Source organism: Pristiophorus japonicus, chromosome 21 (assembly GCF_044704955.1).
Source record: "Pristiophorus japonicus isolate sPriJap1 chromosome 21, sPriJap1.hap1, whole genome shotgun sequence".
Classification (NCBI taxonomy): Eukaryota; Metazoa; Chordata; class Chondrichthyes; family Pristiophoridae; genus Pristiophorus; species Pristiophorus japonicus.
In genome coordinates, this window is record NC_091997.1 from 32,714,209 (window position 1) to 32,741,376 (window position 27,168).

Below are 27,168 nucleotides of genomic sequence, written 5' to 3' on the forward strand. Positions count from 1 at the left end.
GCTCCAGTGGGTCAATTTCCCTCGCGGGGCAGAAAGACATTGTGCGTGCCATTTGGCCCAACCAGTCCATGTCGTCGTTTATGCTCCACTCAAGTCTCCTGCCATCTTTCCTCATCTAAATCTATCAGCATAACCCTCTATTCCCTTCTCCCTCATATTCTTATTAAATATGCCTCTTAAATGCATCGACTGCTCACTTCAACCACTCACTGTGGCAGTGAGTTCCACATTCTCACCACTCTCTGGGTAAAGAGCTTTCTTCTGAATTCGCTATTTGATTTCTTGGTGACTATCTTATATTGATGGTCACTAGTTATGCTCTTCCCCACAAGTGAAAACACTGTGTATACTCAATCAAAAGCTTTCATGATTTTAAAGACCTCTATTAGGTCACCCCTCAGCCTTCTGTTCTGAAGAGAAGAGACCTAGCCTGTTTATCCTTTCCTGATAGGTATACCCTCTCATTTCTGGTATAATTCTTGTAAATCTTCTCTACATCCTCTCCAATGCCTCTCTATGCTTTTTATAGTATGGCGACCAGAACTGCATGCAGTTCTCCAAGTGTGGTCTAACCAAGGTTCAATACAGGTTTAGCATAACTTCCCTGCTTTTCAATTCTATATTCTGGAAATAAACCATACTGCTTGGTTTGCTCTCTTTATTAACCCGTGTCGATACTTTGTGATTTGTGTATTTGTACACCTAGATCTCTTTGCTCCTCTACTCCATTCAGATTCGTACTTTCCAAGTAATATGTGACTTCCCTATTTTTCTTACTCTAACATTACTCCATTAGTCTCTCCTGGTGTGAGGGTCACCAGACGGGAGCATGTGTAGGACGTAGGTAGCTAATGTAACACCACTTTTTAAAAAAGGAGGGAGAGAAAATGGGTAATTATAGACCAGTTAGCCTGACATCAGTAGTGGGGAAAATGTTGGAATCAATTATTAAAGATGAAATAGCAGCGCATTTGGAAAGCAATGACAGGATCGGTCCAAGTCAGCATGGATTTATGAAAGGGAAATCATGCTTGACAAATCTTCTGGAATTTTTTGAGGAAAGGGGGAGGTGCAACGACACCTGGGTGTCATGGTTCATCAGTCATTGAAAGTTGGCATGCAGATACAGCAGGTGGTGAAGAAGGCAAATGGTATGTTGGCCTTCATAGCTAGGGGATTTGAGTATAGGAGCAGGAAGGTCTTACTGCAGTTGTACAGGGCCTTGGTGAGGCCTCACCTGGAATGTTGTGTTCAGTTTTGGTCTCCTAATCTGAGGAAAGACGTTCTTGCTATTGAGGGAGTGCAGCGAAGGTTCACCAGACTGATTCCCGGGATGGCTGGACTGACATATGAGGAGAGACTGGATCAACTGGGCCTTTATACACTGGAGTTTAGAAGGATGAGAGGGGATCTCATAGAAACATATAAGATTCTGACAGGTTAAATGCGGGAAAAATGTTCCCGATGTTAGGGAAGTTCAGAACCAGGGGACACAGTCTTAAGATAAGGCCATTTAGGACTGAGATGAGGAGAAACTTCTTCATTCAGAGAGTTGTTAACCTGTGGAATTCCCTACCGCAGAAAGTTGTTGATGCCAGTACATTGGATATATTCAAGAGGGAATTGGATATGGCCCTTATGGCTAAAGGGATCAAAGAGTATGGAGAGAAAGCAGGAAAGGGGTACTGAGGGAATGATCAGCCATGATCTTATTGAATGGTGGTGCAGGCTCAAAGGGCCGAATGGCCTACTCCTGCATCTATTTTCTATGTTTCTTTGTAGGGCTTGATGCTATAAGCCCCAATTCTCTGACCCATGCTCTCTGCTAGTGAGAGGTATTAGGCGTGGCTCAGTGGGTAGTACTCTCGCCTCCGAGTCAGGAGGTTGTGGGTTCAAGTCCCACTCCAGAGACTTGAGCCCATAATCCAGGCTGACACTCCCAATGCAGTGCTGAGGGATTGCTGCACTGTCGGAGGTGCCATCTTTCGGATGAGACGTTAAACCGAGGCCCCGTCTGCTCTCTCAGGTGGATATAAAAGATCTCATGGCACTATTTTGAAGAAGAGCAGGGGAGTTATCCCCGGTGTCCTGGGGCCAATATTTATCCCTCAATCAACATAACAAAAAAAAACAGCTAATCTGGTCATGATCACATTGCAGTTTGTGGGAGCTTGCTGTGCACAAACTGGCTGCTGTGCTTACTGTATTACAACAATGACTACACTTCCAAAGCACTTTGTTGGTGTGAAGTGCTTTGGGATGTCTGAAGGACAAGAAAGGCATTACATAAATGCAAACACTTTCTTAGGATCATAACTTCACTTGAATTTCCCTGTGGATCTTGCATCAAAAACTGCAGCTTTGAAGTGGCATTTTAATTAGTGAAACTGTTAAGCCACCAATACCCAAACTAAAATAACAACCGAATGTTGTATTAAGGTACAATGCATGTTCCCTACCATCTGCAATCTTCTTACCCAGACTTTCTCTCCCTCTGTCCGGGTGTAAACGAATGTGTATCATCAACAAAGAGCAGAATTCGAACCCGGGCTGAAAAATCCCAACGTCTAACATTGTCATTACCAACTGATGCCACTTCTAACCAACGTGGATCCCCAAACTCCTGAATTCCCTTCCTAAACCTCTCTCTCTCTTCCTTTAAGACGCTCTTTAAAACCTACCTCTTTGACCAAGCATTTGATCACCTATCCCAATATCTCCTTATCTGGCTCAGTGTTAACTTTTGTTTGATGACACTCCCGTGAAGTGCCTCATGGCGTTTTACGAGGTTAAAGGAGCTATATAAATGCAAGTTGCTGTTGTGGAATATTTTTTGTTAAATGGTTTCCTGGCTGGGGTTACCTCGCTCTTTGAGAAGATTTGCTCTATCTTATGGAATTTGCTTTTCCAGTGTTGGATGTCTTGGTGAGCAACGCGGAGATTGGCGTCACTCCTCTCCCGCTCAGCCTCTGCCGCTTGCAGATCCGCGGCGGTCTGCACCTGGCGTTGCTTGGCCAACTGTAGCTGTTCCTCGGTCTCCCTCAGACGATGACGCAGTTTCTCCACCTGCTCCTGGAGCTGGTGATATAAACAGGAAACCAGACATATTAAAGATAGAAAGACTTGGATTTATACAGCGCCTTTCACAACCGCCGGACATCCCAAAGTGCTTTACAGCCAATGAAGTACTTTTTGGCGTGTAGTCACTGTTGCAATTTGGGAAAGAAACAGCCAATTTGCACACAGCAAGCTCCCACAAACAGCAATGTGATAATGACCAGATAATCTGTTTTTGTTATGTTGATTGAGGGATAAATATTGGCCCCAGGACACCAGGGATAACTTCTCTGCTCTTCTTTGAAATAGTGCCGTGGGATCTTTTACAACCAAGTGAAAAAGCAGACAGGGCCTCGGCTTAATGCCTCATCCGAAAGACAGCACTCCCTCAGCACTGCACTGGGAGTGTCAACCTAGATTTCTTGTGCTCAAGTCTCTGGAGTGGGCCTTGAATCCACAACCTTCTGATTCCGAGGCGAATGTGCTACCCACTGAGCCACGGCTGACACTATTAAGGCGATGAAAAAAAAATAGTACTGCAATGGCTCAACTGGTAAATCATAGCCCAGTGAAACACAGAGCTAGACATGCCAAGAAAGCCACAGGTTAGATTCATACTGCACAGAAGGGGGCCATTCGGCCCATCGTGCCTGCGTCGGCTCTTTGAAAGAGCGATCCAATTAACCCCACTCGCCTGCTCTTTCCCCAAATCTCCGAGAATTTTTCCTTTTCAAATATATATCCAATTCCCCTTTTAAAAGGTGATGTTGAATCTGCTTCCACCGCCCTTTCAGGCAGCGCATTCCAGATCACAAAAGTTTGCTGCATAAAAAAAAAATACTTCTTATCCCCTCTCGGATTCTTTTGCCAATTATCTTAAATCTGTGGTCTCTGGTTACCAACCATCCTGCTAATGGATACATGTTCAGTCATTCTTCTGTGCCAAGTTAAGCTCATAGAACGGTTACAGCACAGAAGGAGGCCATTCGGCCCGTCGAGCCCATGGTAGCTCTCGGCAAGAGCACCTCAGCCAGTCCCACTCCCCCGCCCTTTCCCCGCAGCCCGGCAAATTGTTTTCCTTTGTTTAGTACTTTGGTTAATACTTTGGTTAGGCCGCAGCTGGAGTACTGCGTGTGGTTCTGGTCGCCGTATTATAGGAAGGATGTGATTGCACTAGAGAGGGTGCAGAGGAGATTTACTAGGATGCTGCCTGGAATGCAGAATCTTAGTTATGAGGACAGATTGGATAGGCTGGGTTTGTTCTCATTGGAACAGAGGAGGTTGAGAGAAGACCTCATTGAGGTGCACAAAATATTGAGGGGCCTGGGCATAGTGGATAGTAAGGGCCTATTTCCATTGGTGGAGGGGTCTATTACGAGGGGGCATAGTTTTAAGGTGGTTGGTGGAAGGTTTAGAGGAGTTTTGAGAGGGGCTTCTTTACTCAGAGGGTTGTGGTGATCTGGAACTCGCTGCCTGGAAGAATGGTGGATGCAGAAACCCTCACCACTTTTAAGAGATGGTTGGATGGGCACTTAAAGTGCAGTAACCTGCAGGGTTACGGACCTAGAGCTGGTAATTGGGATTAGACCAGATGACCTTTTGTTGGTCGGCGCAGATATAATGGTAAGTACTGCAGGAATAGAATACGGCCAGTGTGATCTCCTGGACTAGTGTCAATCACCTGGATGGGTCGGAGAGGAATTTTCCCAGATTTTTTTCTCCGTAAATTAGGTTTTTAAATCTGGTTTTTGAGATCACATGGCTCCGGTTGGGGTGGAGTGTAGATGTTTTTAATATAAGGGGTGTTGCAGTGGTGTGGGGCGGAATGGTTGGGCTGGGTGCTCTTTGCATTTCCGTCATTGTTCATGGGTTTGTATGTAACCTTTAGGGCTGCTGGCCGAGGGCCGTATGGCTCTATGTCGGCCGGCGACGACACGAGGGGCCGAAATGGCCTCCTTCTGCGCTGTAAATTTCTAAGTTTCAGGAACTTATCCAATTCCCTTTTGAAAGCCACGATTGAGTCTGCCTCCACCATCCCCTCAGGCAGTGCATTCCAGATCCTATCTGCGCTCCTCTAATTCTACCCTCGAGTGTCCCCGATTATAAGCGCTCCACCATTGGTGGCCATGCCTTCTGTTGCCTAGGAACTTCCTGCCTAAACCTCTCTTTCCTCCTTCAAGACGCTCCTTAAAACCTACCTCTTTGACCAAGCTTCTGGTCACCTGCCCGAATATCTCTTTATGCGGCTCAGTGTCAAAATATTTTCATAATACTCCTGCGAAGCGCCTTGGAACGTTTCACTACGTTAAAGGCGCTATACAAATGCAAGTTGTTGTTGTTGCACGTTAACATCATCAGCCTAGGACTGGATCAGACTCAATGGTGATGCTCTCGATGGCAAAACAGCCTGCCCCACATTTACTGATGTGGCTCCCGTGTCAAGAATGATCTGTGGGGGATTCAGGATCCATGGACCCAACAAACATCAGCACTTTTATTAGAGATGGGGAGATAACCAGAGAGTGGGGTCGGGGGGATAAATAAATCTAAAAGCGCTGATGAAAAGACAATGAGGATTATAGTTTGGGGGATTCGAGGGGCTGGAGTCGAAGGTACCTGTGTGGTATCTGAGCTTGATGTCTTCAGCTTTTCGTTCAGGGCATGGCGCATGTGGCAAAACTCGACCGTCTGACTCTGCAGCTGACTCTCCATCTCGGCCATTTTCTTCAGACGCTCCATCAACTTCTCATTTTCACTTTTCTGGGTGTCAAAGTCAAACTGGGAAGCAAAAAAAAAAATAATAAAATCACATTTATTTAGTAGAAGCAAGATATCGACCCCACAGTGAAGCCCCTCAGTCGAGCGCTCCTCTTCGCACCAGGAAGATTCGGCTGGCTGCTGGGTAAGGTTGTACAAGCGCTCGGCCACCCAGCCTCGGCAGGGCCCAGATTTGAACCCTTGGTCCGCGCTGCGATATCTGATCTCGGCCAGGGAGGGGCTGTGTGTCACAATGTGGCCCGATTCATGGAACAATGACGACACAGGAGGAGGCCCGTTCGGCCCATCATGTCCGCACCAGTCAGGAAAGAGCTTTCCGGCCTAATCCCACCTTCCAGCTCTTGGTCAGTGGCCCTGTAGGTTATGGCTCTTCAAGTGCACATCCAAGTATTTTTTAAATGTGGTGAGGGTTTCTGCCTCTACCATCCTTTCAGGCAGTGAGTTCCAGACCCCCACCGCTCTCTGGGTGAAGAAATTTCCCCTCAAATCCCCTCTAATCCTTCTACCAATTACTTTCAATCTATACCCCTGGTTGGTGACCCCTCTGCCAAGGGAAATAGGTCCTTCCTATCCACTCTATCTCGGCCCCTCATCATTTTATACACCTCAATAAGGTCTCCCCTCAGCCTCCTCTGTTCCAAGGAAAAACAACCCCAGCCTATCCAATCTTTCCTCATATGCAGAGAGGATGTTTCTACTGATGGGCGAGACTAGAACTAGAGGGCATAATCTTAGAATAAGGTGCCGCCCATTTAAAACTGAGATGAGGAGGAATTTCATCTCAGTGGGTTGTAAATCTGTGGAATTCGCTGCCTCAGAGAGCTGTGGAAGCTGGGACATTGAATAAATTTAAGACTGAGATAGACAGTTTCTTAACCGATAAGGGGATAAGGGGTTATGGGGAGCGGGCAGGGAAGTGGACCTGAGTCCATGATCGGATCAGCCATGATCGTATTAAATGGTGGAGTAGCTTCGAGGGGCCGTATGGCCTACTCCTGTTCATATTTCTTATGTAAAATTTTCCAGTCCTGGCAACATCCTCGTAAATCAATTGGGCAACAAAGGAAACTTCAACAGGTCCCCACCAACGTTCCCGCTAAGCTGTGCGGCCGCGCAGTTATTCACAAGGTCCCGCTCCCCAGCATTTCCATTGTACACACTGCGCATGCGCAAACAGTTGAGTGTGCGGCGCAGGCCGGACATTGGTCCCCACCCCATAATTCCTTCCAGAGTCCCCTCTGCAGATGAGCACTTGGTGAGTGCGGGGATCAGGGTTATTGGTCATCCTCGTCACAGTAGAATAGCTTGCTTGATGCTCACTGTGAAGTCACACATGCTGAATGACCATTCGTTGAGGGGCCTGGAGTGGATAGGAAGGAGCTATTTCCCTTCGCAGAGGGTCAACAACCAGGGGGCAAAGATTTAAAGTAGTTGGTAGAAGGATTTGAGGGGCAATGAGGAAAAATGTTTTCACCCAGAGGGTGGTGGGGGTCTGGAACTCACTGCGTGAAAGGGTGATAGAGGCAGAAACCCTCACCACATTTAAAAAGTACTTGGATGAGCCGTAAATTACAGGACTAGGGACCAAGAGCTGGAAAGTGGGATTAGGGTTGTGGAATTGTCCTCAGGCAAAGAGTTAATGCTTTCAGAGGAGGGGGAAAGGGAAAAATCGACACAGAGGATAGGTAACTCTATGGGAAAAGTGCCATTATATATGGGGACAATCCCAACATGAAGGAACTGTCAGGAAAAGCAGTGTGACCATTTTGCTGGTTTTATAGATATCTTCATTTACAAAAGGTTCCCCCTTGGTCCACTTTCTTGGTTGGCGCAAGGGTAGAATTCCCATTTTTCCCTAGAGCCGATGGAAGGAAACCTTAAAACGGGAGATCCCACTCTTGTGAAGGTGGTGTGTGGGGGGGGTGGGGGGGGGCCCAGCCGAAGGTACGACCACACGTCCAGTCTCCGGTTTGTTGCTGTACAGTAACTTGGGAGGCAGCATACCCACCGAGCTACAATCCCATCAAGCCTGGCCACAAATTCCCCGACACTCAGAAGGCCCTTTCCCCAACTGAAATCACCTTACCTGAACTAGTTCGAGGTTGTCCTGCGCAATTCTTAACTCGCTCGCAATTTGCTGCTTTGTTTCTGATAGACTGCAAGTCAAAATACCAGAGGCACGTGAAAGAGTCGGAAAGAAATGTTTCTAGCTTTAAAACATTAAAAAAAAATGTTTTTCTTTTAAAATAAAAAAATATTCACTCATCTTGGATGAACTGGATACATCCAAGCAGGTGAAGAGGATTCACATTTATTCCACTTTGGGACAGTTCTGCCTGCATGAAATTCAACTGCACCAAACTGCCGGGGACTTAGTCAGATGGTCGTCACCTTCCAACATTGCCTGGGATGTAGCAATTGCTCCCGGTTTGTAGGAGTTACAATATTTTTTCCAAGGTAGGCTACCTATTTTCTTATTACATACATAAGAAAAAGGAACAGGAGTCGGCCATTCAGCCCCTCGAGCCTGCTCCGCCATTCAATAAGATCATGGCTGATCTGATCATGGACTTAGCTCCACTTCCCCGCTCACTCCCCATAACCCTTTACTCCCTTATCATTCAAAAATCTGTCTATCTCCATATTCAATGACCCAGTCTCCACAGCTCTCTGGGGCAGAGAATTCCACAGATTTATAACCCTCAGAGAAGAAATTCGTCCTCATCTCAGTTTTAAATGGGCGACCCCTTATTCTGAGACGATGTCCCCTAGTTCTAGATTCCCCCACGAGGGGAAACATCCTCTCAGCTTCTACCCTGTCGAGCCCCCTCAGAATCCTATACGTTTCAATAAGATCACCTCTCATTCTTCTAAATTCCAATGAGTATAGGCCCAACCTTTTCTCATAAGACATCCCCTTCATCTCAGGAATCAACCTAGTGAACCTTCTCTAAACTGCCTCCAATGCAAGTATATCCCTCCTTAAATACGGAGACCAAAACTACGCAGGCCCACAGTGCTGGAACGGCAGACACAGAGTGTTCCGCGCTCTCCCACAGCCCAGCTGGTGGCCAGAGGGACAACATTAATTACCACACTGGTCGCTCAATCAATTTCCCTTCCCAATTGGCACAGTACGGGATACGGTAGCGTAGCGGTTATGTTACTGGACCAGTAATCCCGAGGCTTGGACTATTGATCCAGAGACACGAGTTCAAATCCCACCACGGCAGCTGGTTCACTAATGCCCCTTTAGGGAAGGAAATCTGCCGCCCTTACCTGGTCTGGCCTATATGTGACTCCAGACCCACAGCAATGTGGTTGACTCTTAACTGCCCCTCTGAAATGGCCCAGCGAGACACTCAGTTATAGAAACATAGAAACATAGAAAATAGGTGCAGGAGCAGGCCATTCAGCCCTTCTAGCCTGCACCGCCATTCAACGAGTTCATGGCTGAACATGAAACTTCAGTACCCACTTCCTGCTTTCACGCCATACCCCTTGATCCCCCGAGTAGTAAGGACTTCATCTAACTCTCTTTTGAATATATTTAGTGAATTGGCCTCAACTACTTCCTGTGGTAGAGAATTCCACAGGTTCACCACTCTCTGGGTGAAGAAGTTTCTCCTTATCTCGGTCCTAAATGGCTTACCCCTTATCCTTAGACTGTGACCCCTGGTTCTGGACTTCCCCAACATTGGGAACATTCTTCCTGCATCCAACCTGTCCAAACCCGTCAGAATTTTAAACGTTTCTATGAGGTCCCCTCTCACTCTTCTGAACTCCAGTGAATACAAGCCCAGTTGATCCAGTCTTTCTTGATAGGTCAGTCCCACCATCCCGGGAATCAGTCTGGTGAATCTTCGCTGCACCCCCTCAATAGCAAGCACGTCCTTCCTCAAGTTAGGAGACCAAAACTGTACACAATACTCCAGGTGTGGCCTCACCAAGGCCCTGTACAACTGTAGCAACACCTCCCTGCCCCTGTACTCAAATCCCCTCGCTATGAAGGCCAACATGCCATTTGCTTTCTTAACCGCCTGCTGTACCTGCATGCCAACCTTCAATGACTGATGTACCATGACACCCAGGTCTCGTTGCACCTTCCCTTTTCCTAATCTGTCACCATTCAGATAATAGTCTGTCTCTCTGTTTTTACCACCAAAGTGGATAACCTCACATTTATCCACATTATACTTCATCTGCCACGCATTTGCCCACTCACCTAACCTATCCAAGTCACTCTGTAGCCTCATAGCATCCTCCTCGCAGCTCACACTGCCACCCAACTTAGTGTCATCCGCAAATTTGGAGATACTACATTTAATCCCCTCGTCTAAATCATTAATGTACAATGTAAACAGCTGGGGCCCCAGCACAGAACCCTGCGGTACCCCACTAGTCACTGCCTGCCATTCCGAAAAGTACCCATTTACTCCGACTCTTTGCTTCCTGTCTGACAACCAGTTCTCAATCCACGTCAGCACACTACCCCCAATCCCATGTGCTTTAACTTTGCACATTAATCTCCTGTGTGGGACCTTGTCGAAAGCCTTCTGAAAGTCCAAATATACCACATCAACTGGTACTCCTTTGTCCACTTTATTGGAAACATCCTCAAAAAATTCCAGAAGATTTGTCAAGCATGATCTCCCTTTCACAAATCCATGCTGACTTGGACCTATCATGTCACCATTTTCCAAATGTGCTGCTATGACATCCTTAATAATTGATTCCATCATTTTACCCACTACTGAGGTCAGGCTGACCGGTCTATAATTCCCTGTTTTCTCTCTCCCTCCTTTTTTAAAAAGTGGGGTTACATTGGCTACCCTCCACTCGATAGGAACTGATCCAGAGTCAATGGAATGTTGGAAAATGACTGTCAATGCATCCGCTATTTCCAAGGCCACCTCCTTAAGTACTCCGGGATGCAGTCCATCAGGCCCTGGGGATTTATCGTCCTTCAATCCCATCAATTTCCCCAACACAATTTCCCGACTAATAAAGATTTCCCTCAGTTCCTCCTCCTTAATAGACCCTCTGACCACTTTTATATCCGGAAGGTTGTTTGTGTCCTCCTTAGTGAATACTGAACCAAAGTACTTGTTCAATTGGTCTGCCATTTCTTTGTTCCCCGTTATGACTTCCCCTGATTCTGACTGCAGGGGACCTACGTTTGTCTTTACTAACCTTTTTCTCTTTACATACCTATAGAAACTTTTGCAATCCGCCTTAATGTTCCCTGCAAGCTTCTTCTCGTACTCCATTTTCCCTGCCCTAATCAAACCCTTTGTCCTCCTCTGCTGAGTTCTAAATTTCTCCCAGTTCCCAGGTTCGCTGCTATTTCTGGCCAATTTGTATGCCATTTCCTTGGCTTTAATACTATCCCTGATTTCCCTAGATAGCCACGGTTGAGCCACCTTCCCTTTTTTATTTTTACGCCAGACAGGAATGTACAATTGTTGTAATTCATCCATGCGTTCTCTAAATGTCTGCCATTGCCCATCCACAGTCAACCCCTTAAGTATCATTAGCCAATCTATCTTAGCCAATTCATGCCTCATACCTTCAAAGTTACCCTTCTTTAAGTTCTGGACCATGGTCTCTGAATTAACTGTTTCATTCTCCATCCTAATGCAGAATTCCACCATATTATGGTCACTCTTCCCCAAGGGGCCTCGCACAATGAGATTGCTAATTAATCCTCTCTCATTACACAACACCCAGTCTAAGATGGCCTCCCCCCTAGTTGGTTCCTCGACATATTGGTCTAGAAAACCATCCCTTATGCATTCCAGGAAATCCTCCTCCACCGTATTGCTTCCAGTTTGGCTAGCCCAATCTATGTGCATATTAAAGTCACCCATTATAACTGCTGCACCTTTATTGCATGCACTCCTAATTTCCTGTTTGATGCCCTCCCCAACATCACTACTACTGTTTGGAGGTCTGTACACAACTCCCACTAACGATTTTTGCCCTTTAGTGTTCTGCAGCTCTACCCATATAGATTCCACATCATCCAAGCTAATGTCTTTCCTAACTATTGCATTAATCTCCTCTTTAACCAGCAATGCTACCCCACCTCCTTTTCCTTTTATTCTATCCTTCCTGAATGTTGAATACCCCTGGATGTTGAGTTCCCAGCCCTGATCATCCTGGAGCCACGTCTCCGTAATCCCAATCACATCATATTTGTTAACATCTATTTGCACAGTTAATTCATCCACCTTATTGCGGATACTCCTTGCATTAAGACACAAAGCCTTCAGGCTTGCTTTTTTAACACCCTTTGTCCTTTTAGAATTTTGCTGTACAGTGGCCCTTTTTGTTCTTTGCCTTGGGTTTCTCTGCCCTCCACTTTTCCTCATCTCCTTTCTGTCTTTTGCTTTTGCCTCCTTTTTGTCTCCCTCTGTCTCCCTGTATAGGTTCCCATCCCCCTGCAATATTAGTTTAACTCCTCCCCAACAGCACCAGCAAACACTCCCCCTAGGACATTGGTTCCGGACCTGCCCAGGTGCAGACCGTCCGGTTTGTACTGGTCCCACCTCCCCCAGAACCGGTTCCAATGCCCCAAGAATTTGAATCCCTCCCTGCTGCACCACTGCTCAAGCCATGTATTCATCTGCGCTATCCTGCGATTCCTACTCTGACTAGCACGTGGCACTGGTAGCAATCCCGAGATTACTACTTTTGAGGTTCTACTTTTTAATTTAGCTCCTAGCTCCTTAAATTCTTTTCGTAGGACCTCATCCCTTTTTTTACCTATGTCGTTGGTACCAATGTGCACCACGACAACTGGCTGTTCTCCCTCCCATTTCAGAATGTCCTGCACCCGCTCCGAGACATCCTTGACCCTTGCACCAGGGAGGCAACATACCATCCTGGAGTCTCGGTTGCGTCCGCAGAAACGCCTATCTATTCCCCTCACCATCGAATCCCCTATCACTATCGCGCTCCCACTCTTTTTCCTGCCCTCCTTTGCAGCAGAGCCACCTACGGTGCCATGAACTTGGCTGCTGCTGCCCTCCCCTGATGAGTCATCCTCCCCAACAGTACTCAAAGCAGTGTATCTGTTTTGCAGGGGGATGACCACAGGGGACCCCTGCACTATCTATCTTATATCAAACCACTACAATAAAGTCAGCACTGTGAGAGCACCTGCACCACACGGACTGCAGCGGTTCAAGGCAGTGGCTCACCACCACCTTCTCAAGGGGCAATTAGGGATGGGCAATAAATGCCGGCCTTGACAGCGACGTTCACATCCTGTGACCGAATAAATTTTTTTTTAAAAGGCATCCCACTTGGTGTAACTCAAATCAGGAACAGAGCAGAGTGGAAGAAAAGTCCAATCTCGTTTAAATTAGTGCTCTAATGAGAATCTTTGGTTAGCAACCACTGGCACTGGGCTCTCTCCCTGACAACATGGACATCTTACACAACACTGCTGGGCACATGGTTTGCACAAAATGCATCCGTGCACCAACCTTACCTTAAGTGTCAGCTGTGGCTCAGTGGGCAGCACTCTCGCCTCTGAGTCAGAAGGTTGTGGGTTCAAGTCCCATTCCAGGGACCAGAGCACATAATCCAGACCGACACTCCTACTGCAGTGCTGAGGGAGTGCCGCACTGTTTGGATGAGATGTTAAACTCTGGCCCTATCTGTCCTCTCAGGTGGCAGTAAAGAGCAGGGGGGATCCCCCACTCGGGTCCTAGGGGCAATATTTATCCCGCAACCAACATCATTAAAACCGATTATCTGGTGATTTCTCTCATTGCTGTTTGCGGGGTCTTTCTGTCTGCAAATTGGCTGCCGCATTTCCCACATTACAACAGTTTCATTATAGGCAGTCCCTCGGAATTGAGGAAGACTTGCTTCCACTCTAAAAATGAGTTCTTAGGTGACTGTACAGTCCAATACGGGAATCACAGTCCCCGTCACAGGTGGGACAGACAGTCGTTGAGGGAAAGGGTGGGTGGGACTGGTTTGCCGCACGCTCCTTCTGCTGCCTGTGCTCGATTTCTGCATGCTCTCCATGATGAACATCATTTTAAAAGCATTTTATTGGCTGTGAAGCACTTTGGGACAGCCTGAGGATGAGATAGGCGCTATAGAAATGCAAGTCTTTCTTCTTTTACCTTGTCAGCCTGGTCTCACTTGTGCTGATCTCCTTTCTCAATGCCTCAGTTTCCTGTTGGAGTTGTCTCACTTTATCTAAAGCGTTCTCATATTTCTGTTTCAACTGCTCAATGGAGCCCTGTTTTGACTCCATCTTTGCCCGCAAGTCCTTAAAGAAGAAAAAGCAAACCGATCTAATAAACAAAGGTTAACTTTCAACCCGACACAGATAGCTGCACAGCACGATGTACTTAAAAAAAAAAATTAAAAAAAAATTGTTCCTGGAATGTGGGCTTTGCTGCCAAGGCCAGCATTTATTGAACAGCCTTAATCGCCTTCATAGCGAGAGGATTTGAGTATAGCAGCAGGGAGGTGTTGCTACAGTTGTACATGGCCTTGGTGAGGCCTCACCTGGAATATTGTGTTCAGTTTTGGTCTCCTAATCTGAGGAAGGACGTTCTTGCTATTGAGGGAGTGCAGCGAAGGTTCACCAGACTGATTCCAGGGATGGCTTGGCTGTCACATGAAGAAAGACTGGATCAACTGGGCCTGTATTCACTGGAGTTTAGAAGAATGAGAGGTGATCTCATAGAAACATAACATTCTGACAGGATTGGGCAGGTTAGATGCAGGAAGAATCTTCCCGATGTTGGGGAAATCCAGAACCAGGGGTCACAGTCTAAGGATAAGGGGTAGAGATGAGGAGAAACTTCTTCACTCAGAGAATTGTGAACCTGTGGAATTTCCTAACACAGAAAGTTGTTGAGGCCAGTTCGTTAGATATATTCAAAAGGGAGTTAGATGTGGCCCTTACAGCTAAAGGGATCAAGGGGTATGGAGAGAAAGCAGGATGGGGTACAGAAGTTGCATGATCAGATTGAATGGTGGTGCAGGCTCGAAGGGCTGAATGGCCTGCTCCTTCACCTATTTTCTATGTTTCTATGTAATCGCCCTCGAGAAGGTGGTGGATGGAGGGAGTGAATGTTTAAGGTGGTTGATGGGAGGTCAACCAAGCGGGCTGCATTGTCCTGGATGGTGTCGAGCTTCCCGAGTGTTGTTGGAGCTGCACTCATCCAGGCAAGTGGAGAGTGTTCCATCACACTCCTGACTTGTGCTTTGTAGATGGTGGAAAGGCTTTGGGGAGTCAGGTGGTGAGACACTCGCCTCAGAATACCCAGCCTCTGACCCGCATCTTGTAGCCACAATATTTATGTGGCTGGTCCCGTTAGCGATACTGAGCTACACAAACAACGAGGACATTCCCAGGACCAGGAGGAAGTAGAGGGTGGTGAGGAGACCACAGACACGGCTGGAGCAATGGGCTATTGAGGCAGCTTTCGAAGGGAGGGAGAAGAGCACGTGTGGCCAAGGTCACAGGGTGAGAACTTCGGAGAGAATTAGCACACCAGCTGAAAGATCAGCCTCCGATGGTGGAGCTGGGAAAGCAGTCGCCTGAAGTCAGAGGAATGGAGAGTGAGGCTTGGACATATGGCTGGAGAAGTTTGCTCAGGTCAGGGGAAGCAAGGCCATGGAGGGATTTGGAATTGAGAAGAGAGATCTGGACAAGCTGGATGCAGAGAGGATATTTCCCCGCGTGGAGGAAACTAAAAGTAGAGGACATAGTCTCAGAATAAGGGGCCGCCCACTTAAAACTGAGATGAGGAATTTCTTCTCTCTGAGGGTTGTAAATCTGTGAAATTCTCTGCCCCAGAGAGCTGTGGAGGCTGGGTCATTGAATATATTTAAGGCGGGGATAGACAGATTTTTGAACGATAAGGGAGCAAAGGGTTATGGGAGCAGACAGGGAAGTGGAGCGGAGCGGAGTCCATGATCAGATCAGCCATGACCTTATTGAATGGTGGAGCAGGCTCGAGGGGCCAAATGGCTGACTCCTGCTCCCATTTCTAAAAAAAAAGATTGACTTGCTGAAATGACAGGGTATGTGGGAATGGACGTAGGCAGCGGAGGTTCTGGTTGAGCTACAGTTTGTGAAGGAGAGAGAGACATGGAGGCCAGTGAGGAGTGCATTAGATCAATGGTTTTTTGATGACGGTGTGGATTAGGGTTTTAGCTGTGGCAGGGAAGAGATAGGGGTGCAAACCGCAAGGTATGGAGGTGGAAGGAGGTGTTCTGGACAAGTGATGTGACCACTAACAAAATGGGTCTTTGGGACACGTTAATCTATGGAGCCATGGCCCAAACTGTAACAGAAATATCACCAAAACATTTCAGTAAGCAAAAATATCTCAAACACGCTCTTGGACTATCAACGCTCTGGTGAATAGCTATGGCCTACCTTAAACCAGATCAGCCGTGGCTCAGCGGGTAGCCTCGCTCAAGTCAGAAGGTTGAGAGTTCAAGTCCCACTCCAGGGACTTGAGCACAAAATCTAGGCCGACAATCCCAGTGCAGTACAGAGACATTAATCGGAGGCCCCATTGACCCTCTCAGATGGATGTAAAAAAAAAACATGGCTGGGGAGTTCTCCCCGGTGTCCTGGGCCAATATTTATCCCTCAACCAACATCAATAAAAACCAGATTATCTGGTTATTAACACATTGCTGTTTGTGGGAGCTTGCTGTGCGCATATTGGATGCCACATGAAGATGATAAGCAGGATTAGGCCACTGGGCCCCTCGAGCCTGCTCCGCCATTTAATAAGATCATGGCTGATCCGATGATCTTACAACAGTGACTACACTTCAAAATGTATTTAATTGGCTGTAAAGTGCTTTGGGACGTCCGGGGGTCGTGAAAGGCGCTATATAAATCCAAGTCTTTCATTCTTTCATAAATGCAAGTCATCGATGTTGCTGGGCTCACCCACAGACCTAGACTCCCAGCAAGAGTGCAGGGGGTAGCTGGATGGGGAGCAATGCAATCTCAAGTGGAACAAGATGTGAGCGTGCAGGATGTTGCAGCGAGCTTTCCCTCAGTGCTCTCATTGTATGCACAAGGGAGATTCCGTTTCTCACGCAGCGCAGTGTGGTCTCAATGCTTTGTTACGTAAAAAAGTGTAAGACAATTTAAAAAAAAATTAGTTTCGGGGATATGGGCATCGCTGGCGAAGCCGGCATTTATTGCCCATCCCTAATTGCCCCTTGAGGTGGTGGTGAGCCGCCTTCTTGAACCGCTGCAGTCCGTGTGGTGAAGGTGCTCCCACAGTGCTGTTAGGGAGGGAGTTCCAAAATTTCACCTAGCGATGATGAAGGAACGGCTGATATATTTCCAAGTCGAAATGGAGCGTGACTTGTAGGGGAACGTGTTCCCATGCGCCTGCTGCCCTTGTCCTTCTAGGTGGCAGAGGTGGTGGGTTTGGGAGGTGCTGCTGAAGAATATTTTATACCAAGCTCTACGAACAAGCCTGAAGCCAGTGTGTAGTTTTATAGTCAGAAGTTTTATTTTTGAGCCACAGTCTACATTTACCTGGATTTCCTTTTGTGAGTTTAAACATGCTGCCTCTTTCTCCGTCAATCCCTTTTGGAGTTGCTCTGCCTTCTCACTCTGCGCTTTAATTACCACCTTGTTGTCCGCCTTCTGTTCTAACATCTCTTTTTCCAACGCCAGCATGTCCTTCTGTCGGGTACAAGTAACAAAAGGGGCAAACAAACTGATCACTTCAATACGGAGAATTGCACATTGGGCCAATAGAGGGGGTATCGGCACATTCACAGTAAAACACGCTGGCAATACACAGCAACATTCATCAGTAGCCGGGAAGAGACAAGCGAGGTCGGGATGCATTGATCTGTTGTCAGAACTGTTCTTACGACCACTAACATTAGCCCGCCTTGTCTCAGAGGCTGCTGAGCATGCACTTTGCGGAATTATTTCCATTAAAAAAAAATTAGATATATATATTTTTTAGTTGTGAAGAGGCTACACGGCAGGGACGGTTGGTACACTAAGGGGAGGCAATTGCAAAACATTCTGGTTTGACACCAAGGACGCACTTCGCAGGAAGGAGAGCTCGTTGGGAAAATAATTATTTTGTTTGCAAAAACAAGTTGATGACTTACAACAGCTGCTTTCTACGGGAAGCCTTTCGTCAAGGCTCACAGGATTTCACAAAGATGATGTAGGTTTTAATTTTGGAGGGTGAATTTTCTGCTCATCAAGGTGGCAGTGAGCACTGTGTAGTTTTCCCTTAATTCACATAGTGCACTCAACTCGGGTATGGTACAAGTTAGTTGTAGAGTACAGTTCCCTCAACATTATTTTTTTAATTCATTCATGGGATGTGGGCATCGCTGGCATTGCCAGTTTTTATTGCCCATCCCTAATCGCCCTGAGGACAGTTATGAGTCAACCACATCATTGATTTGGCTCCCATGTTAAGAATAGAGGCCTTCCCTAAAAAGGGAATTAGTGAACCAGATGGGCTTTTACGACAATCCAGTAGTTTCATGTCACCATTACTGATACTAGCTTTTTATTCCAGATTTATTTAATCCAGAATTTTAATACTCCAGCTGCCGTGGTGGGATTTGAACTCACGACTCCGGATCTTTAGTCCAGGCCTCGGGATTACAAGTACGAAAGCAAAATACTGCGGATGCTGGAAACTGAAATAAAAACAGAAAATGCTGGAAATCTCCACGGGTCAGGCAGCATCTGTGGAGAGGAAGCAGAGAGAACGTTTCGGGTCGATGACCCCAAGGGTCTCCACAGATGCTGCCTGACCCGTGGAGATTTCCAGCATTTTCTGTTTTTACCTTTGGATTCATCATCATCAAAGGTGGTCCCTCGAAGCAAGGATGACTTGCTTCCACACCAAAAAAGGATGAGTTCACAGGTGTTTCAATGAAGGACCTAATATTCCAGGTCCCGAACTACATCCTGAAGGGTGGAAGATACCTGTGCATGGATTTTTTTAACGTGTGGTGGCTGTTGCACACCAGCCACACACGGGCTTGACAGAGCTAGGTCTTGGTCCAATGGCAAGGATTAAATATTAAAAGGATTAAACCTTTGGATTACTAGTCCAGTAACATATCCACTATGCTACCTTACCCATCTATTGCAGTAAGAGTTCCCACGACTAGTAACGCACTATACAGCGCCCATTACACTGCCCAACCTCAGAATGCATCGTATACCAGTGTGACATGTCCATTTTCCTCGTCAACCATTGTCATGGTTGAGGCTGGGGGTCAATTGAAAATTTCCAAACGGAGGTTGATAGATTTTTGTTGGGTAAGGATATTAAGGGTTACGGAACCAAGGCAGGTAGATGGAGTTCTGATACAGATCAGCTCATCGTCATCGTCATCGTCATAGGCAGTCCCTCAAAATCGAGGAAGACTTGCTTCCACTCAAAGTGAGTTCTCAGGTGACTGTACAGTCCAATACAGGAATTACAGTCTCTGTCACAGGTGGGACAGTGGTTGAAGGAAAGGGTGAGTGGAGAATCTGGTTTGCCACATGCTCCTTCCGCTGCCTGCGCTTGATTTCTGCATGCTTTCGGCGACGAGACTCGAGGTGCTCAGCGCCCTCCCGGATGCTCTTCCTCCACGTAGGGCAGTCTTTGGCCAGGGACTCCCAGGTGTCGGTGGGGATGTTGCACTTTATCAGGAGGCTTTGAGAGTGTCCTTGAAACATTTCCTCTGCCCACCTGAGGCTCGCTTGCCGTGTAGGAGTTCCGAGTAGAATTCTTGCTTTGGAAGTCTCGTGTCGGGCATGCGGACAATGTGGCCCGCCCAACTGAGTTGGTCGAGTGTGGTCAGTGCTTTAATGCTGGGGATGTTGGCCGGATCCACAACAGACCCAATCCACAGATCAGCTATGGTCGAATTGAATGGTGGAACAGGCTCAAGAGGCTGAGTGGCCTCCTCCTGTTCCTACATCATGGTCTCAGAAAGGAACGGTCAGTTGTGTGTTAAAGTGTGAATGATGAAGCGTTCTGCACTGTGGACTTGAACTCGCTGGGAATTGGATTGAAACGTCCCAGACTCACTTCAGATCCATAACTTGCATAATGTGAAGATTTTCAGCTTTTTAAAAAAAAAAGTTGCAGGATTGGTCTTTGGAGGGCAGCCCAAGTGTGCTACTTGCCCTTAATTACATTCGGTCGGTATAGCCAGTCTGTATGTGAATTAGTGACAAGTGGATCCCAGTAGCTTACACTTGCATAGACCAGCAATGACCAGTGCTCATGGGCAAAGTAGCCTCAGAATCAGGAGATGGCCAGTTAGGACTGAGATGAGGAGAAATTTCTTCACTCAGAGGGTGGTGAACCTTTGGAATTCTCTACTCGGAGGGCTGTTGAGGTTCAGTCTTTGAGTATATTCAAGACAGAGTGTGATAGATTTTTGGATATTAAGGGAATCAATGGATATGGGGACAGTGCAGGATGGTGGAGTCGAGGTAGAAGATCAGCCATGATCGTATTGAATGGCGGAGCAGGCTCGAGGGGCCGAATGGACTATGCCTGCTCCTAATTCTTATGTTCGTACCGATGCTATGACATCAGTGCGTCACACATCATTCTACATGTTGTGTCATGACATCAATACACGGATCGACCGGCTATCAGAACAAACAACAAACTAGGCCCCAAGCAGATCTGAATAAAAATATAGAATCACAGAATGGTCACAGCAAAGGAGGAGGCCATTCGGCCCGTCGAGCCCGTGCCGGCTCTCTGCAAGAGCACTTCAGCTAGTCCCAGTCCCCCGCCCTTTCCCCGTAGCCCGGCAAATTGCTTTCCTTCAGGTACTTATCCAATTCCCTTTTGAAAGCCGCGATTGAGCCTGCCTCCACCACCCTCTCAGGCAGTGCATTCCAGATCCTAACCACTCGCTGCGTAATAAAGCTTTTTCTCATGTGGCCATTGGTTCTTCTGCCAATCACCTGAAATCTGTGTCCTCTGGTTCTCAACCCTTCCGCCAATGGGAACAGTTTCTCTCGATCTACTCTGCCCAGAGCCGTCCTGATTTTGAAAACCGTGATCAAATCTCCTCTCAACCGTCTCTGCTCCAAGGAGAACAACCCCAGCTTCTCCAGTCTATCCACATAACTGAAGTTCCTCATCCCTGGAATCATTCTCGTAAATCTTTTCTGCACCCTCTCTAAGGCCTTCACATCCTTCCTAAAGTGCGGTGCCCAGAATTGGACACAATACCCTAGTTGAGGACAAACCAGTGTTTTATAAAGGTTCATCACAATGTCTTTGCTTCTATTTATGTAGCCCAGGATCCCATAAAGCTCCTACCTGCAAAAATCCAGTGAGTTCAGTCTGCAGTTGTCAACAGTTATAAAGGGCCCATGTGAATCAGCAGCCAACGACACAATATGAAATATATGGCTCAGAGACGTGGACCATATACACTCGATCCTGCAAATCCCCTGGGAGGACAGACGCACCAATATCAGTATTCGCGCCCAGGCCAACATCGAAGCACTGACCACATTTGATCAGCTCCGTTGGGCGGGCCACATTGTTTGCATGCCTGACATAAGACTCCCAAAGCAAGCGCTCTACTCAGAACTCCTACACGGCAAGTGATCCCCAGGTGGGCAGAGGAAACGTTTCAAGGACATCCTCAAAGCCTCCTTGGTAAAGTGCTGAGCCTCATCGCCAAGAGCATGCAGAAAACAAGCTCAGGCAGCGGAAGGATCGTGCGGCAAACCACTCCCCACCCACCCTTTCCTTCAACCACTGTCTGTCCCACCCATGACAGAGACTGTAATTCCCGTATTGGAATGTTCAGTCACCTGAGAACTCACTTTTAGAGTGGAAGCAAGTCTTCCTTGATTCCGAGGGACTGCCAATGCTGATGAATATAAAAGCAGGTTTATCTGTCTGGGCCGTGCTGCAATTGGGACCAAATTCCAGTGGTGAAAGGACAATATTCCAAGCAACTCAGCCTCCCACAAGCCTCAGCAAAGGGATCCTGATTAATCTTAAGGCCATACTAAACTTTTCACACCTTTTTAAAGAGGAAAAGGCTTTTAAATGAAAAAACATACCTGGTTTCAAATTTATCCTTGGAAAGGGAGAATATTTCACAGATAAATTCTGAGGCACAGGACATGCGACAGTGCCCACAGGGGTCAGCTGCACAGACTTTAGCAGAGTTTTTAAATGTACCTTATTCCTCTCCAGTGCTCCTGAATGTTTTTCCTTGTCTTGCTCTGCCCGTGTTTCAAGCTCTTCGATCTTCTTCTTTAGGGCAGTGTTTTCCTCCGTTAGTCTCAGGTTGTTGCCCTTCAGCTCTTCTTTCTCTCTATCCGATTCTTCAAGTTTGTCCTAGTTCAGGAAAACAGGAGGCAAATCATGAGACATGCTTGGGAACGTTCGGGTCGCTGCAGAGCTTTCAGAACTACCCTACTACTTAAATCAGAACATAAGAAATAGGAGTCGTCGGCCATTCGGCCCCTCGAGCCTGCTCCGCCATTCAATATCTCGGCTGATCTTCGACCTCAACTCCACTTTCCTGCCCGATCTCCATATCCTTTGGTTCCCTTACAGTCCAAAAGTCGATCTATATCGGCATGAATATAGTCAAATATTCAACATCCAGAGCCTTCTGGGGTAGAGAATTACAAAGATTCACAACCCTGAGTGAAGAAATTCCTCTTCATCTCTGTCTTAAATGACCGACCCCTTATCCTGAGACTATGCCCCATATTTGACCCCGAAAGGAGCTTTTGACCACATATCCGCAGCATAACTAAGACCGCCTATTTCCACCTCCATAACATCGCCCGTCTCCACCCCCTGCCTCAGCTCATCTGCTGCTAAAAACCTCATCCATGCCTTTGTTACATCTAGACTTGACTATTCCAATGCACTGCTGGCTGACCTGCCACATTCTACCCTACGTAAACTAGAGGTGATCCAAAACTCGGCAGCCTGTGTCCTAACTCGCACCAAGTCCCACTCACCTATCACCCCTGTGCTCGCTGACCTACATTGACTTCCGGTTAAACAACGCCTCGATTTCAAAATTCTCATCCTTGTTTTCAAATTCCTCCATGGCCTCACCCCTCCCTATCTCTGTAATCTCCTTCAGCCCCACAACCACCCCGAGATGTCCGCGCTTCTCTAATTCTGCCCTCCTGAACATCGCTGATTATAATTGTTCAGCCATGATAGCCGTGCCATCTTTAGCCTAGGCCCCAAGCTCTGGAGCTCCCAGCCTAAACCTCGCCGCCTCTTTTTCCTCCTTCAAGACGCTCCTTAAAACAAAGCTCTTTGACCAAGCTTTTGGTCACCTGCACTAATTTCTACTTATGTGGCTCGGTGTCAAATTTTTATTGCATAATATTCCTGTGAAATGCCTTGGGACGGTTCACTATGTTAAAGGCGCTATATAAATACACGTTGTTGTTGTTGTAGTTCTAGACTCTCCAATCAGGGAAAACAACCTCAACATCTACCCTTTCAATCCCCCTCATCATTGAAAGTTGTAGGTACTGGAACGTAAAACCCTGGTGACTGCAGGCTGGCACTGAATGAAAAATAAATATCTGGGAATAATCAGTATCTGGAAATGACAGCCAGGAATAATGTAATTGAAGGGGCTTTGAGGTGGCCAGAAGCCAAAGTCTCAGCAGTGCCATTTGAATCATCGAGTGGCTATTGCACCTGGAAAATCACAGCCATATCTCCATCTTTCCCTCCAATATTCGTGCTCTCTCTCCCAAAGGAACTGACTTTTGCTGAGGTAACGTTTGCAGGATACCAGCAGCCATTAAGTGCCTCACCCGGGGTATCTCTGTGCCTCTGAGTCAGAAGGTTGTGGGTTCAAGAACCACGCCAGGGACTGGAGCACAAAAAAAAATCTAGGCTGACACTCCAGTGCAGTGCTGAGGGAGTGCCGCATTGTCGGAGGTGCCGTCTTTCGGATGGGACGTTAAACCGAGGCCCCGCCTGCTCTCTCAAGTGGATGTAAATGATCCCATGGCAGTATTTCGAAGACGAGCAGGGGAGTTATCCCCAGAGTCCTGGCCAATATTTATCGCTCAATCAACATAACAAAAAAACAGATTATCTGGTCATTGGGATTAGACTGGATGACCTTTTGTTGGTCAGCGCAGATATAATGGTAAGTATTGCAGGGAATCGAATATGGCCAGGGTGATTTCCTGGGCTAGTTTCAATTGCCTGGATGGGTCGGAGAGGAATTTTCCCAGATTTTTCCTCCCTAAATTGGCCTGGGTTTTTAATCTGGGGTTTGCCTCTCCCAGGAGATCACATGGCTCCGGTTGGGGTGGAGTGTAGAATGTTTCAGTATAAGGGCTGTCACAGTTGTGTGAGGCAGACTGGTTGGGCTGGGTGCTCTTTGCCTTTCCGTCATTGTTCATAGGTTTATATGTAACCTTTAGGGCTGCTGACCAAGGACCATGTGGCTCTTTGTCAGCCGGCGCAGACACGATGGGCCGAAATGGCCTCCTGCGCTGTAATTTTCTATGTTTCTATATTACTATTATCACATTGTTGTTTGTGGGAGCTTGCTGTGCGCAAATTGGCTGCCGCGTTTCCGACATTACAACAGTGACTACACTGCAAATATACTTCTTTGGCTGTAAAACGCTTTGAGACATCCGGTGGTCGTGAAAGGTGCTTTGGAAATCCAAGTCTCTCTTTCATCAGCCTAGTCTGCTCAGCTATTCAATCTCAAGGTGTCCACACCCACGCACACTTTCCAACACTGGCTCTCCCCTGCCCCCACCCACACAGACAAGGGCCAATGAAACCAACTTTAGTACCTACACAGACTGTGAAGCCTGTGCATCGGTTTTATTCGAACATCCTTCGGTGAGAGCAAGTGTCACAGGAGAACACAAGATAAATGTGCAGGAGTAAATTCAGTCAGCCCACCTTAGGCTAAAGAAAAACTATAATTTGCTCTCCACGCACAATCACAGCATTAAACTGTCAGTTAAACAACGTCAAGATTTTTACTGATGGCTCATGCAATTGTTTGACACCCACACTCAGGGACTAATGATTATGATTATAATCACTGGAGGCATATTGAGTAATGATGTGCAGATAATTACCAGGAAATAAATTCGTATGTGCGAGACAGAAGTAAAATGAAACCCCGTTTATTAATATCACCACACTGCAACTTGGTCCACGGTGCATAAAAGCCCACTGCCAATTCCCATAATTTAATAGCGTCAATCACTAACACAGTGTGTTAAAGCCTCCGTGATAAAGTGCGATATCGCCACTGACACCTGGGAGTCTCTGGCCAAAGACCGCTCTAAGTGGGAGGGCACTGAGCACTTCGAGTCTCAACGCCGAGAGCATGCAGAAATCTAGTGCGGGCGGCGGAAAGAGCATGCAGCAAACCAGTCCCACCCAGCCCTTTCCCTCAACGACTGTCTGTCCCACCTGTGACAGAGTCTGTGGTTCTCATATTGGACTGTTGAGCCACCAAAGAACTCACTTCTGTTCACCGCATTACAGGAAGGACGTGATTGCACTGGAGAGGGTACAGAGGAGATTTACGAGGATGTTGCTGGGACTGGAGAATCTAAGCTATGAGGACAGATTGGATAGGCTGGATTTGTTTTCATTGGAACAGAGGAGGTTAAGGGGAGACCTCATTGAGGTGTATAAAATTATGAGGGGTCTAGATATAGTGGATAGTAATTGGTAGAAGGTTTAGAGGGGATTTGAGGGGAAATTTCTTCACGCAGAGGATGGTGGAGGTCTGGAAAACACTGCTTGAAAGGGTGGTAGAGGCAGAAACCCTCACCTCATTTAAAAAGTACTTGGATATGCACTTGAAGTGCCGTAACCTGCAAGGCTACGGACTTAGAGCTGGAAAGTAGGATTAGGCTGGATAGGCTCTTGTCGGCTGGCACAGTCACGATGAGCCGAAATGGCCTCCTTCCCTGCGTAAATTTCTGTTTCTATGACCTGTTGCCAAGCCGATACCCAGTTGCTTCCTCGCGGGAAGAGCAGGATGGAAGGGACAGATAGTTCTATTTCAAAGGGAGCTTTTCTGTTTGCTGTATGGAAACGGGAGATAGGCACCTAGCCCTAATAACATTCCAGCATTCCCCGACTTTCTTTTATTGGAGAGTAAGAAGAAAAAAAAGTGAAAGAATGGCCGGATCAACATTCCACAGCACGGAGGGCCATGAATGGAGGCCTAGGAACAGATGGCAGCACTGAGCGAGTCCAGGGTCAGAGATAAAGGAAAGGCTGGCCACAGGGCACTTTTATGAGCATCACTGATTTAAAACATTTGCATCTTCGGCTGCCAACAGATAAAAGCCCTAGTTAACCGTCACACCACGAAGCCCTGCAGTCCCACCCTAACTTTTAGCAAATGTCGGACACACAAAAAAACATTCTCCGACCAGCTCTTAAACAACCCTGTCTGCAAAATGTTTGCGAAGGAGACACCCTCCATGGATCCCGGGCCGAGGACCCAGGTCACTGCAATAACTCTGAGCCGCTCGGACCCTGGCATTTCAGAGCGCATCGATACTGGGATTATTCAGCACTCCTGATACCCATTCGTTTACTGAGCAATGCCCCAATAAAATCAGGAGCTCTCGGCAGTATGAAAGAAAGTAAAGACTGCTCATATTTTTTTTTTAAAACAACGCAACAGTTTTATCTCGCCCTGCCCAGTCTCTGCAGATGCTCATAAAAGACCCCTACAGCTTGCTTCTCCTATATCTGTAACCCTCAGCAGTCTCTACAGATAGATTTTTGGGCCTAGAAATTTGGGACGTTAGCCCCGAGGGGACACTAACGACTTTGCGACTGGGCGTGGCACCACTAACGATTCCCGATAAATTCGGCGTGAGCTTTGCACCGGTGGTAACCCATAGCGCCTGTTGTGTACACATAAATAACTGACAAACTGAGCCAGGAGAAATGTAACTCAACTTAACTGTGCTTTTATACAATCCAAAATGGAATCTCAAATCGGCACGCACCAGAATGAATACAGCAACTGTGAATAGCTCCCACAGGGTCCCAATGCCCGTGCTGTGAGAGTTCGTGCAACAAACAAAGAGTCATCATCATATCATCATCATAGGCAGTCCCTCGGAATCAAGGAAGACTTGATTCCACTCCTGAAGTGAGTTCTTTGGTGGCTGAACAGTCCAATACGAGAGCCACAGACTCTGTCACAGGTTGGACAGACTGTCGTTGAGGGAAGGGATGTGTGGGACTGGTTTGCCGCACGCTCCTTCCGCTGCCTGCGCTTGATTTCTGCACGCTCTCG

General features: G+C 47.1%; 1 protein-coding gene across 5 annotated transcripts in view; it reads right to left on the reverse strand.

The window, feature by feature from the left end:
• The window catches only part of LOC139233902 (tax1-binding protein 1 homolog), a 63,017-nt gene that overhangs the window by 24,498 nt on the left and 11,351 nt on the right, over positions 1-27,168 (reverse strand). For 4 of the 5 annotated variants that reach the window (XM_070864557.1, XM_070864558.1, XM_070864561.1 and 1 more), the window contains exons 6-11: positions 22,053-22,211; positions 17,387-17,536; positions 13,980-14,128; positions 7,922-7,991; positions 5,674-5,835; positions 2,863-3,078 (exon numbers count right to left, since the gene is read on the reverse strand). In XM_070864557.1, coding sequence (XP_070720658.1) covers positions 2,863-3,078; positions 5,674-5,835; positions 7,922-7,991; positions 13,980-14,128; positions 17,387-17,536; positions 22,053-22,211 — 906 coding nt within the window. The remainder of the gene's footprint in view (positions 1-2,862; positions 3,079-5,673; positions 5,836-7,921; positions 7,992-13,979; positions 14,129-17,386; positions 17,537-22,052; positions 22,212-27,168) is intronic. The other variant, XM_070864560.1, reaches the window with a different exon arrangement.